The 12,950-nt window shown below is 30.1% G+C and overlaps 2 protein-coding genes across 3 annotated transcripts in view; both read right to left on the bottom strand.

Moving 5' to 3' along the window:
- Positions 1-4,644: 4,644 nt before the first annotated feature.
- LOC135952210 (protein CNPPD1) overlaps positions 4,645-12,950 on the bottom strand; it is a 526,375-nt gene continuing 518,069 nt past the window's right edge. The window contains exons 1-5 of one of the 2 annotated variants that reach the window (XM_065502056.1): positions 8,742-8,880; positions 8,546-8,678; positions 8,089-8,409; positions 7,887-8,009; positions 4,645-5,808 (exon numbers count right to left, since the gene is read on the bottom strand). In XM_065502056.1, the coding sequence (XP_065358128.1) occupies positions 4,930-5,808; positions 7,887-8,009; positions 8,089-8,409; positions 8,546-8,614 (1,392 nt within the window). In that variant the 5' untranslated portion in view covers positions 8,615-8,678; positions 8,742-8,880 and the 3' untranslated portion in view covers positions 4,645-4,929. Of the gene's footprint in view, positions 5,809-7,886; positions 8,010-8,088; positions 8,412-8,545; positions 8,679-8,741; positions 8,881-12,950 lie in introns of those variants that run through there. The other variant, XM_065502057.1, reaches the window with a different exon arrangement.
- Positions 10,404-11,651, bottom strand: LOC135952209 (cytochrome c oxidase subunit 4 isoform 1, mitochondrial). Its single transcript, XM_065502055.1, has 3 exons — positions 11,633-11,651; positions 10,737-11,161; positions 10,404-10,664 (listed from the first exon to the last, which is right to left on the bottom strand). Exons 2-3 carry the CDS (start codon positions 11,146-11,148, stop codon positions 10,531-10,533), a joined length of 546 nt encoding a protein of 181 aa, XP_065358127.1. The 5' UTR covers positions 11,149-11,161; positions 11,633-11,651; the 3' UTR covers positions 10,404-10,530.

Raw genomic sequence — 12,950 nt, 5'->3', positions numbered from 1 at the left:
TATTGGTAAAATCATCAGCATTGATTTTAAGTTAATTCAGCTAGCTGAATACCTTAAATTAGCCGATTTTTATAAAAAATATAAATTTAGAATGGCTGAATTTGTAATTCAGCTAGCTGAATATCTCTAATAAAGCAATATATTTAATGAACAAAATAAATTTTGATGAAGTTATTAAAGAAATCAGCTTTAAACTAATTCAGCTAGCTAAATTATAAAAAAAATTCAAATTGACGAATTGTTAATTTAGTCAGCTGATTGAATCGAATAAGCCAATATTTTGTATATAAAACGGTAGTTGAATTGCTTTATTTTTAAATAAATTTCTGATAGCTGAATTAGTAATTCTGCTTGCTAAATTCCTCTACTAAAGCATTATAATAAAATTCAAGTAGCTGAATCTGTCTGATTGAATTTTTTATTTTAAATAAAATGTTCAGTTTCAGCTTGTTTGCAAACTAAGCGGAAGGATTCCTTAAATAAATAATACAACAAGAAGTCGAAGACAGCAGCAGAATTATAACATTTATTCAAAATTAAATAAAATATTTCAAAATAGGTTTTAAATCTGTCTTTAATAGCTGAATTAATAATTGAGCAAGATCTGAACTCAAAGTATTTTGTAGCAAAAATTCAAAGTAGGATTTTGTCTTATTTATTCATTTGCATAATAGTTTAACAATTTTTTTAATTTACTTTCCTTTTTTGTATTACTTTTTTAATTGTTTCAAAACTAAACACCTTCCCAAACACTCACTAACTCTCACCATTAACTCCTCACGGCCTCTGTATTCCTCTCAAGTGCACTTTTTATACGAAACTACTATGAATTATATAATTTAACTAAATTAAAATTTACACTTACATGATCTTCCAATGAATAATACCTAACTAAATAAAACAAAATACTAAAGTACCTTTTAAAGCTATTTATTACAAAACAACAATTATATATTTAAATTAAAAACCAAACAAAAAATGTTGCCATTAAAAAAAACTAAAAAAAAAACAAAAAATTAGAATTTGAGTAGCGCCTCTAAGTTGATATAAATGAAAAAAAGCACCAATAAATTGTATTTACTTTATTAGTTTAGAAACCAAACATACTATACATACATAAATACATTCGTATATTAGTAATTTAAGTATAAATGAAAAGAAATTGGAATTCAATCAAAACTAAATGCAATAGATTAAAAGCTAAAATCAAAGCATGCTTAGATTATTTCAAAAAATAAAGAAATATTAATTAAACCATAAAGGTATGTGATGAAAATCGATTAAAACTATTTGAAATCTAAATAAAATTTATTATTATTTAAAAAATAATTAAATTTTGTAACACTTTAACAGAAATTAAATTAATGAAATTAATTTTTAGTAAAAAAATAACCAAGTCAATAATAAAACTTGTATTTATACCAAATTTCCTATCAATCGTTTACCATCATCACATACCCATTTAAAATAGCTTTATAATCATTCAATTAAATCAGTGTCAATGTTTTTTTTAGCTTAAAATTATTATTAAAATTACCCCAAAAAAAAAAACAAAAACGTAATTAGTTGTGTGTCTAATATTAATTTAAATAAGTCCAACTAGTGTGAACCAACAAAAAAAGTAGAGAAAATAAAATAAAACCATTAAAAACCACTTCATTTTTCAGCTTGTTTTATTATTTATCAAAGGATTTAAAATGTTCTCAAAAAAGGTAATTTAAATTACAATTAAATAAACTCCTCAAAGTATGCTTTAAAATAATAATTATTGTAAAAATAGCGCCCTCTATTGTTTCTACTATTGTCGTTTTATTATTGCAAAAATCTTATTTTATAGGGTGGCAGCTTTTCAGCAAATTTCTGATGCCACTAATGAAAACTATGTGGCAGCACTCTCTAAAATATTTTATAAAAGCAAGGTGCTGCCATATTATTTATTATAGTGGGGTTAAGAAATTAGCTGTTGAGTTGCCACCCGAAAAACTAGTTTTTGGAAAATCTAAACAGCACTATACACAACTATAGATGGCGCTAATTTGTGGTCATTTGTAAAAACAAAAGCATACTTTAAGGCGCTTACGGGAAATGTTTTCTTGCAGCAATCTAGCTAACAATATATGAAACCAAACAAACGAGTTTTCATTGTTTTATACCCTTCACCTTCGTGAGAAGGGTATATACTATAAGTTTATCATTCCGTTTGTAATTTCCACAATATAATTCGGCAAAATAGGTCCAAAAATGGCTGAGATATGAAGAAAAAACCAGGACAACCTCGATTTTTGACATTTTTTTTACCTACATCTGGATTACTAAGTCATTAATATAGACAATATGGATATCTAATGATAGATATTTCAAAGATCTTTGCAACGTATATAAAACTATAGTAAGTTGAACCTAAAATGAGTCAAAATCGGAAAAAATATTTTTTAACCCGATTTTTTTTTCCAAAAGTTTTTTTTCGCTAAATATTAAAAAAAAAAAATTAAATTTAAAAAAACAATTCGAAAATTTTTTTTCCAAAAAATTTAAAAAACTGCAAAAAAAATAAATTTTGTTTACCTAAAAATATTAAACATCTTTAAGTATAATTTGGTGAAGGGTACATAAGATTCTGCACAGCCGTATATAGCTGTCTTACTTGTTATTAAATAAGGTTTTTTTTTCATAAAAAAGAAATATTTTCAATAAAAAACCCGATTTTTCAAAAAGAAAAGAATTTCACTATAGAAAATTTGTATAAAAAAAAAAAAATAGTTTAGCTTAAAAGAAAATTTCCACTAAAAAACAGAATTTGTCAAAGTATCAAATTTTCATTAAAAATATGTTTCGTTTTTTTTTCATGAATTTACAAAAAGTCACAATCTAATCATATCAGCCCAATCATGAATAAAAATCGGCAGGAGTTTTTTCCCATTTTTTCTATTCCAAGTCAGCCTTAACAAGTAAGAGAGCTATATTCGGCTGTGCCGAATATTATACCCTTCACCAAATTATGCTTTAAAATAAAAATTTTAAATATTTTTAGGTAAACAAAATTTAAATTTTTTTCCATTGTTTTTTAAATTTTTTTTTAATTTTATTTTAAATATTTTTTTTAAATTTAAAATTTAAAATTTTTTTTTTAGTTTTTAATTTTTTTTTTTTTAGTTTAAAATTTTTTTTTAATAATTAGTGAAAAAAAATTTTGGTGAAAAAAAAAAATTCGGGTTAAAAAATACTATGGTCTTATATACGTCGTTGAAATATCTATCATTAGATATCCATATTGTCTATATTAATGATTTAGTAATCCAGATATAGGTCAAAAATCGAAGTTGTCCTGGTTTATCTCAGCCATTTGTGGACCGATTTTCTCGATTTTAAATAGCAACCGAGCCGGAAGAATTTCGGAGATATTGATGTATCATTCGTGTATGTAAGTTATTTGGGGGCTTCAACACACAGACGAACAGACGGACATGGCTATATCGACTCCGCTATCTATAACGATTCAGAATATATATACTTTGTGGGGTCGCAAATGAAAAATGTAGAAAAATAGACAAACGGAATGACAAACTTATATATACCCTTGCCACTCATGGTGAAGGGTATAAAAATGGGAAAAAACTCCTGCGGATTTTTTATTCATGATTGGGCTGTATTCATTCAATTTATTATTTTATTTTTAATCACTTACAAAATAAATTGTAATAAATTGTTGAAAGCCAATTCGCAATAGATTTAAATTTAACAAAAATAGAACCATTCAATAAACTTTATTAAGCTTTTTGTAAGGGAAAAGAAATTGATTCTTAAACGAATGAATTCAATACCCGTGAATTACTAAGGAATTAATGCTATGAATTAATTCGAATTTAATTCATTAAGAGATAAAATATAATTTGATTTTGAAAATTGATTAAGAAATAAATCTTTCGAATCTTTGATCACATAAAATATTTTATCAATAATAAAATTCGCCAAAACCAAACAGTAGAGGCTAATTTTTAACTTTTTTGAGAAAATTTTATTTTTATTTTATTTTCAACCAATGGGCCAGAATCCAATAAAAGTGACAAAACTTTGTTATCGTAATCAGTAATTGGCGTTCATTGTGACTCAAGAGGGCCTGTTAATTCACGAATTATTCCAAAAACACGGCCTTCGTCATGCAGTTGTGCTATTAAAAGAATGATGGGATGAGTATAAATTGCAGAATAGGGATAATCATCAGTATGATGACGTAGACGTTATCCCTTTATAGGTGCGGTTTCCACCGGATTGTTTTTATAATCGTATAATCGAAAAGACACAACAGTTGTTGAATAGACTTGAGCCTGATTGTACTCTCTCATGTGAATATATTGCTGCCGGTTATAGCTCGATGAGAATGTAACGGACACAGGCACGGATCAATATGATGATAATATTTCCGAAACTGCACCCGCAAAACAAACTACTTAACTTTTTCTAGCCTCTACTGTATTTACAATAAATACATAATAATAAACTTAAAAACCAATCTATATCTAAAAGGTATTAGTATATAATATGGTAATATTGTTTATATCTACAAGTCTACTTGCTTTTTACTTTTACTATCAAATTCATTTAATTTTGAATAAAATTACAATAAATTATTAAATAAAAACAACATTTTCATATTATGTATGCTCAAAAAATATATAATATATTATTTTGTTAAATATTATAAATATGTATATTAATTTGTTTGTTAGTTAGTTGTTGTTATGCAAATTTTATTTGCACAACTACGTTTCAGCAAACGTTAATTTAGTAAATCATTTATTAAATATATAAAAAATTAAAAGTGATTAATAAAAAAAATAAAGAAAAAAAGTTAAAAGATATTCCAAATACATATCCGTAAAAAAAAACTATCAGATTTATGTATGTATATTTGTATATGAAAATTTATGTTTACATAAATTTCAGCCATACAAAAGGCAAACGCATAAATGTTGTATGCTGTACACTATCGGCTAGATAGTGCCAAAGCAAACCTACCATAGTAGAATTATCATAAGATGTTAAATGATGTGTAGATTCCTGTTTAAATCCTCCAGAATGTATTCCTTTAGTAGCATAGTCATGGCGGGTTTGCATTAATAGCGGTTGACGATAAAGATCCATATCATAGTGCTGTTGAGCTTCTGCCGACAACTTACCATAATCACTGTACTCTTCCTTGTGGGCAAACCACTGACCCTGTTGCTGATACTGTTTACCATGTTTAGCACACTTTTGATTGACATTTATTTTGGCCATTAGCATTTGTTGGGGCAATGTTAGACGGGATTCTGTGGAAATTTCATTATTCTTTTGCAACAGACTATCACGCAAAGCCTCTTCACGATATTGTCTCTCTAGTTTGAGCAATTCATCTTCAACATTTAATGCCAAATTGGTATGATTGTGCTGTCGTGTTATAACCACTGATGTAGCTGCGCTTACGGTCGATCCATTTACGTTAACATTGCCCACATCCACATCGGCATCGTTTAACAAATCTGTATTATTCGTTGTTAACTGAGTACGTTGACGATGCAATGATGTGCCGGGAATTTGTGCTGCCAAAAATAATGCCCCAGCTATGGTCATAACACTGGCGGCATAGCTGACGGCGATTACGGTTATGTTACTGAGCAAAAATTTGGCTAAGGCGAATGAGGGCAACATTTGTATGAGCTCGCTGTAGGTCAACCAGCCACGACGTAGACCCTGTCTTCGTGCCAAAGTTTTTTCAATACTGGTGAGTTTTTCGAAAAACTGTTCGTTCGATATGTATATGTTCCAATCCTAGTGGAAAGCAATTAAGAAGAAATTGTAGTGTTTTTAAGGTGTGATTTGGAATTTTGTTTGTATATATTTTTGGATTCTAATAGTTAGGGGAGTTGATTTAAGAATATCGCTTAATCCATTGAAATTTATTTTTCGAAATGGTCAAATAACTTGGGGTATAGATATTATGCAAGCTATTTAATAAAGATATTCATTACATAATTAAAACTAATTCTTAACTAATTCGTAATTCGTCCTAACATCGGCTTAAAAAAGTGGCTTCAGTCGGATACTAATGCTATTGATAAATATCTGATTGATCATCAACCAAAATTGTCTGAGTTATGACCAAACTAAATATTTTTCTTGCAGTATTTAGCTAGAAAGAATTGCTGTGAATTGCAAAACAATTCTGAATTGAGATTTTAGTGAATTAAGCTAAAATTGAACTAATTATTTCGAAGCTCTGGTAGCACTCTTTTTTGCTTGGACCAGCATTCAGGGGATGACCCCTAAGTGCAGGAGGATAGAGGAAGTCGTGTTTGTGCACATTTGATTTGAATTTTTGTATATTGAAAGTGACAGGAAAGTCAGCATGAAACTTATTCCACATACGGACTGTACGAATTCGAACAGTTGATCACGAATGAATGTGCACTTGGCGAAGATCGTGTATGGCGTAAAAAACTACGGGTTTCGGTATCGAGTTCGCTAATTTAAGCAGAGCACATTCAATTGTAGTATCGGTAGAACAGTGAAACACAACCCACATTGCGACGATGTTCCAGTGAGTCAATAAAGCTGGATACCCTACTGTCACCGATAAGCAACTTCGCCTTCTCCTGTGCGCGACGATGGAGTGAAGTGTTTCCTATATCGAAAACCAAGATACTTGAATGCTTCCTTCGACACTTGAAAAATGTGTTTTGTCCATCGCACTGAATACTCATGCCTAGAACATCAAGAGCTTTTGACTGTTTAATATTCACACCACCCATACAAAAACAGATGAAGCAACATGATATGTGGTGCGCTTCTGTGTTAACATACAACACTAAGTCTTGCATATATTCAATTCGACTGTGTTAGCACAAGCCCATTCAGAGATTGTCACAAGGGCCTGATTAAGGGAATCATTCATGTTTTGCCTCATTGCCCCAATCTCCGACAGGCCTGCTCTACAATTGAATGAATATGAATGGGAAATGTTGCTTTTATCTGCAAAAGAGTAGATAGGGTTGGAAGTTTGACATAGAAGGTGGTTTAGAAAGATAAGAAATAGAGTAGGAGAAATAACGGAGCCTTGCGGTACCCCTGAATTAATCTTGAACTCCCTTGAACTTGATCTGCGATCTCTGAGAATGTTATATATATGTTATTAACGACACCAAAAGCAATCAGTTCTGATAAAAGCGCACCATGCCACACCCTATCAAACACCTTAAAAATGGCTATATCAACCATTTTACTTTCGCCAAAATGATGAATGTAACGACATTATTTTTCCGATAGGAAGGCTAGCAAGTCTCCAGTAGAGCGTACTCTACGAAAGCCATACTGCCGACCACTGATTACATTGTTGGACTCTAAATATTTCACAAGATGTTAGTTAACCATCCTCTCCTTAATTGTGGAAAGAGCAGAACAAATTGCTATTGGGCGATAATTGTCAGGATTGTTAGCATCTTCATTTTTAGGAATTGGCGTTTCATTAGCAACCTTCCAATATACAAATATATAGTAATTAAAAATAATTTTGATAACTAATGTGATAAAAACTTCTGAAATGTAATAAATTACAGATTTAAACCTTTTTTTGGTTTTAAGTTTTTATAAATAATCTGCAATGCACCACATATTTTATATTTTGTAGACTGTATTTCCATAGGCAAATTTTGATACTAAAAAATCATTATATTTAATTGTTTATTGCCATATCATTTCGTTCGATAGCCGTCATAAACTGCAGTCCTAAACCTACCTCAGCGCATCACATACAAAAACATATCGAACACTTGATCACTTTAAAATAAAATTTCCCCATATGGTCTAGTGACAAGAATAGTACAGAATATAGATTTTCTTTAAATACTTACAATTGCGCATAAGAATTTTAACTCCAATTGCTTTAAATTATCCTCCGATATGTTACCATACTCAGCCCAATCAGACATGTATATTTCCTCATCGTGTCCCACATAAAACTTGGTTGAAATCATCTACAAATGCAAAAACAAAAATGAAATTCTCAATCAACAGGTTGTATTAAATAAATCAATATGTGTGTGCAGCATTTACCATAGAAACAATAAACAATTCCTGAGGTGTTATACGTCTAACATAGCCGGGATCCGTAACATTCAAACGATCCAAGTATATTAAAGCCATAATCAAAGTAGCCGGTGTGGCCGTTTGTACACTGGAAGCCTCCACACAACTTAAACGATTCAATGTATAACCACGATGGCTGTCGCTAAACAATTCGGAGGCATACTCCGCCAAGGGTTTAGACATCTCCATGGTAGTATGAGGAATATTATCATCATCATTGTCAGTGAAATCATTGCCGAAATATAAAGTTTTATTTATGCGTTTCATAAATTCATCGTGGGACATAACCTGCTTATTAGAAAGAATCATATTTTAGTTGTTGATAACACAGATAGACAAATAAAAAAAACAATTGCTTTAAAAGTGCATTCAATTGGCGATAACATTATCTAATTATTTATTTATTTGTATATTTCTTGCTTACCTTTTTTGTCGTTTTTGTGGTGGTCGCTGAGCTTTTAATGACGCATCCCCGAAAGCTGCGCTCCAACATTGTGTTGGGAATTATATTAAGCACAGTTTTTTAGGAGAAATTACTGTGCCTTTCACCAATTACACTAAGAAAAAAATACACACAGTTAAAATATTATTTAATTTGTTATATTTTTATTGCTTTAAACCTTTTAATGACGGCAAATTTAATAATTTATTTACAAAATTTTCTATGACACAATTTTATTGGAGAACAATAATAGAACACGCGAAAGTTTATTCTTTTAGAATATAATAGAGAGTGGGAAAATAACAAACAAACAAACCGATACCAGCAAAGTTTTTCACTCACTCAAGAGGGGATGAGTAAAAATACTCTCTTCTGCAGTGTTGCCAGAATGTATAGGGAAAGAAATATGAAAATAGGCAATAAGTGCGATTTTAGATGAAATTCATCTGCAGAAGAAGGTTATAAGTATTGACTTATGTGTAGAACAGTACGAACAAAATGAAAAAATATATTTTTTTTTCCATTAACAACTTTGTTATCGCTACATTTGAAAAGTATTATTATTATTTTGTATTAATTTATATTAAAAATGTTTATATATTATTTTGTCATAATTAAAATAATTTTGATAATTTTAAATGTAAATGTACCAAGCCAATGGGCTTGGTTTTGAATAAATAAAAAAAATGCAATCTAACAGAAAAGATAAAATCATTTTATACCCTTCACCTTCGTGAGAAGGGTATATATATGTAAATTTGTCATTCCGTTTGTAATTTCTACATTTTTCATTTCCGACCCTATAAAGTATATATATTCTGATAGATAGCGGAATCGATTAAGCCATGTTCGTCTGTCTGTCCCCGTGTCTGTTAAAATCAATTTTCTGATGACCACTGATATCTTCGGGATCCTTCGATAATTCTGTCAGACGTACTTTCGAGAAGTTTGCTATTTAAAATCAACAAAATCGGTCCAAAAATTTTTATCCAACCAACGACCAACATGACCAATTAGTTGGCACGTGTAAGGGCAAGTTTTTATTTCGGTTTGTATTTAAGATTTAGAGGATTTGGTTCTCACACAGTTGACTGCAAAAATCAAAAACAGGGGTGAAAATAAATAAAGACGTACAACTAATGTAAACAAACTTTGATACATAAGTCAGAAAACCTATCGATCTAAAAAATAGTCAGCTGGCTTTTTAACGTCACTTGTAATGAATTCGTCTTATTTTCAACCAACATAAGGATATCGTTATATCAAATTTCTTAAAGCCTTTATAAAATTAAAAATTTATTATGAATAAGGGGTTAGAATATATATACTTATAGGCTCGGAAATGAACATTATACAAATTATAAACGGATGACAAATTTACGTATATCCTTTCCACATAAATCACTATTACCTATTATGAGTGAAAATTAAACAAGATTGGGGTTGTTAACTTTCCACGTAAACTACTCAATAATATTGCAAGATGTGAATTTTTATAAACGATTTTGACAAATAGATGGCGCTTCTCGTATATGATTTCGGTATTGCCAGACACGAAATTCATGTATATTTGAATGCAGAAAGATAAAATCTTCCAATCCCAAGTCCAACCATCCCAATAAAAACCCAAACATTTTATAACTTTTAAAATTATTTTTAGTTGATTCTCTATTTTCATACTCTTCATCATTTGAACATAAAATAAGTAAATTCTTAATAAATTGTACTAAGTATAGGTAGTTGTTTAAAGCTTTGCTCTTAAATTATATAACATGGGGGCCTTTTGTTTAATATACCTTTCTCCTCTTTTTCATACAAATACAACAAAATAATGATAAACTCACAGGAAAAAAACAGATTTTATGTTTTTGGTTGGATGGTAATAACTTAAATTATTTGTTTATATAGAGTACACAATACACATTGTTTGGCTGTTTTTAGCAAATTTAAATAACAGCTGGAAAAATCTACTTCCATCTCTTGTTTTCGTAATCCCATTTGGAGGAGACACCGGTAACGGGGTTCATTTCCAAATCCAACATACGTTTCAATTGAGCCTTTTGGTGCTCTTCATCGAAGGTAACTGGCATTTCATCGTAGACTAAAAATTAACACAAAATAAAAATCAATAATAAAATGAAATTTCTCAAAATGCTGTTTTTATTAAACTTACCAAAGGTGTTCATGAAAATGGCAACCCAGATGGCTAAGGTGGAGAAGATCAAACCCAAACCAACATGCAATTTCCATTCGCCGGTACCGGCCTTCATTTCAGCGAAAGTTTGACAGAAACTGGCACGGTATAAGGCCTTCTTTTCCTCAGTGCTCATTTTCTTCCAATCTTGCTTCTCCTTCTCGCGCAAGGCATTGATTTCATTGGTGGCCTCACGGAAACGGATGGCTGGCATGGGATAATCGACACGATCGGCATAACAGGCAGTACCGTTCCAGCCATAGCCTACGATTTCACGTTTGCCAATTTTGTCCAAGGTGTGGACAGAGGCAACGCTGCCAACTTGAGAGGTAAGTGGCATTTGTTTGGCCAATTGACGGCGCAAAGCCATATTGAGAACACGTAGAGCCATAGCGGATAGAAATCTAGAAAACAAACAAGAATATATTTAATTTTTTAAAATTTCTTAACTAAAAAATGACGCAGAATCATAGGGGACAGACTACAAAAATAGGTTATGTAACAACCTTTACCAAAAAATGTATAGACGGTATGAAAATTGTATTTATTCAAACAAAATTTCATAAAATTTGGCTTACTTTTAACAAAAATAAGCTAAATTTTTTATTATTAACAGATTTTTTTATAATAATATTGATTATTTACAATATTCACGTTTTTTCTAATAAAATATTGTCAGGTCTATTAGCAAAAGGTTACACAACCACTTTTTGTAGTACAAATCACATATAAATCGAAAAATATATAAAAATTATCAATTATATATTTGTTTAAAAGATTATTGGAATAAAAATCTAAATACTTTCTATTATTATTTAGATTTTTTATATAAATTTATTTAATTTTCTTGGAAAATTTACAGAAACCGAACTCACTTTTCACTCGCTGCTAGTCGTTGAGAAAAAAAACTGACATGACAGTGTTGTAGTTGCCCACATCAAACATATGGCAGCAGAGTTGTATTTAAAGAGTAGTAGTATTTTATATACTACGAAAATAACGGACATGAAAATGGCACAATTGAGCAGTTCATATGAGCAAAACCATTTTTTTCTATTGTTTTTTCCAAATGAGAAATGGGGGGTCTTCAAACAAATCAAAGTCTGCTTTTACACACAGCAAGTTTACTTGAAGCAAGTCTCTTCGATTCCCTTTTAAACTTGCTCGTCAAACATTTTTAAATTTGTTATAAGATTAAAAAGATTATTTTATATTTAAAAAAGTGAGTATTTGTCACCGCTTTATGTGCATAAAATATTTAAAAGTGTTAAAAAAAAACTATTTCATTTATAAAAGTGCGTTTTTGTGATTTTTTTTTGACAGTTTACACGGTTTTACACAAACAAAAGTGACTATTGTTCTTGTATTGTTGTAGTTACGCTGCCACCTTGTTAATACATCTTGTGTGCACCCCTCTTCTTTCTTCTTGACACTCTCTCCAATAAACTCTAGACTTTTGCAAGAAAACTTGCCCTGTGTATAAGCAGACAAAACCCATAAAACCCTGTCTACACTTCATAAATTTGTATCATGATAAACGTCAAAATGGTTGTGAAGATAAAAAATTATCAGGTATAGTCTCCATTTATTAGTATTATTGCTTCGTTATGACAAAGTTGTCTAAGTGCTTTTGCTTAGACAACTTTGTCTTGACAACAAATGTCATTTATTGTTATGATAAATATTTGTCAAGTATAGACAGGGGGTAAGAAATACACGGTGTATGTGTGTAAAGCTTTTGAGCCGGAGGTTTTCTTTCTACTACTGCTTTTTTGCAACTGATACCACAAAATTTTGCATATCATAAAATATAAATTATTGGCGCCAATGGCGCAATAATGAAAGTGTTTATACTATTATCAAGACAGAGTGGAGTTAAATTAAAATCTATTAATCTTCACATAACATGTAAAATAAGGAGAATATTTCATTGATGCCACCACAATTACATACATACTAGTTCGTATAAAATGCAAACATCAATTCTGTTTAATTTCTTTAATTAATTTTAACATTTAATTTGTATTCAGTTTGTAAAAGTTGTTTGGTTAAACTTCTACAAGTGTAAATGGCCTGTCCTACCTGTGGAAATGTTATACATCAATCCCAACAAATAAAATTGTTTAAATTTATAAAAATTATCTTTAAACTCTATAACTGTTGGAGTGCGTTCCCACGACAATTGGATATATG

This window comes from Calliphora vicina, chromosome 2 (assembly GCF_958450345.1).
Source record: "Calliphora vicina chromosome 2, idCalVici1.1, whole genome shotgun sequence".
In the NCBI taxonomy this organism is placed as follows: domain Eukaryota; kingdom Metazoa; phylum Arthropoda; class Insecta; order Diptera; family Calliphoridae; genus Calliphora; species Calliphora vicina.
Note: the sequence above shows the minus strand (reverse complement) of the source record. Positions and strands in the feature narration are given on the sequence as shown.

Coding starts and splice junctions, on each gene's coding strand:
- LOC135952209 (XM_065502055.1), bottom strand. CDS start 11,148: ATGGCTCTACGTGTTCTCAATATGGCTTTGCGCCGTCAATTGGCCAAA. Junction 10,665..10,736: donor CATTTTCATGAACACCTTTG/GTAAGTTTAATA, acceptor GTTAATTTTTAG/TCTACGATGAAATGCCAGTT.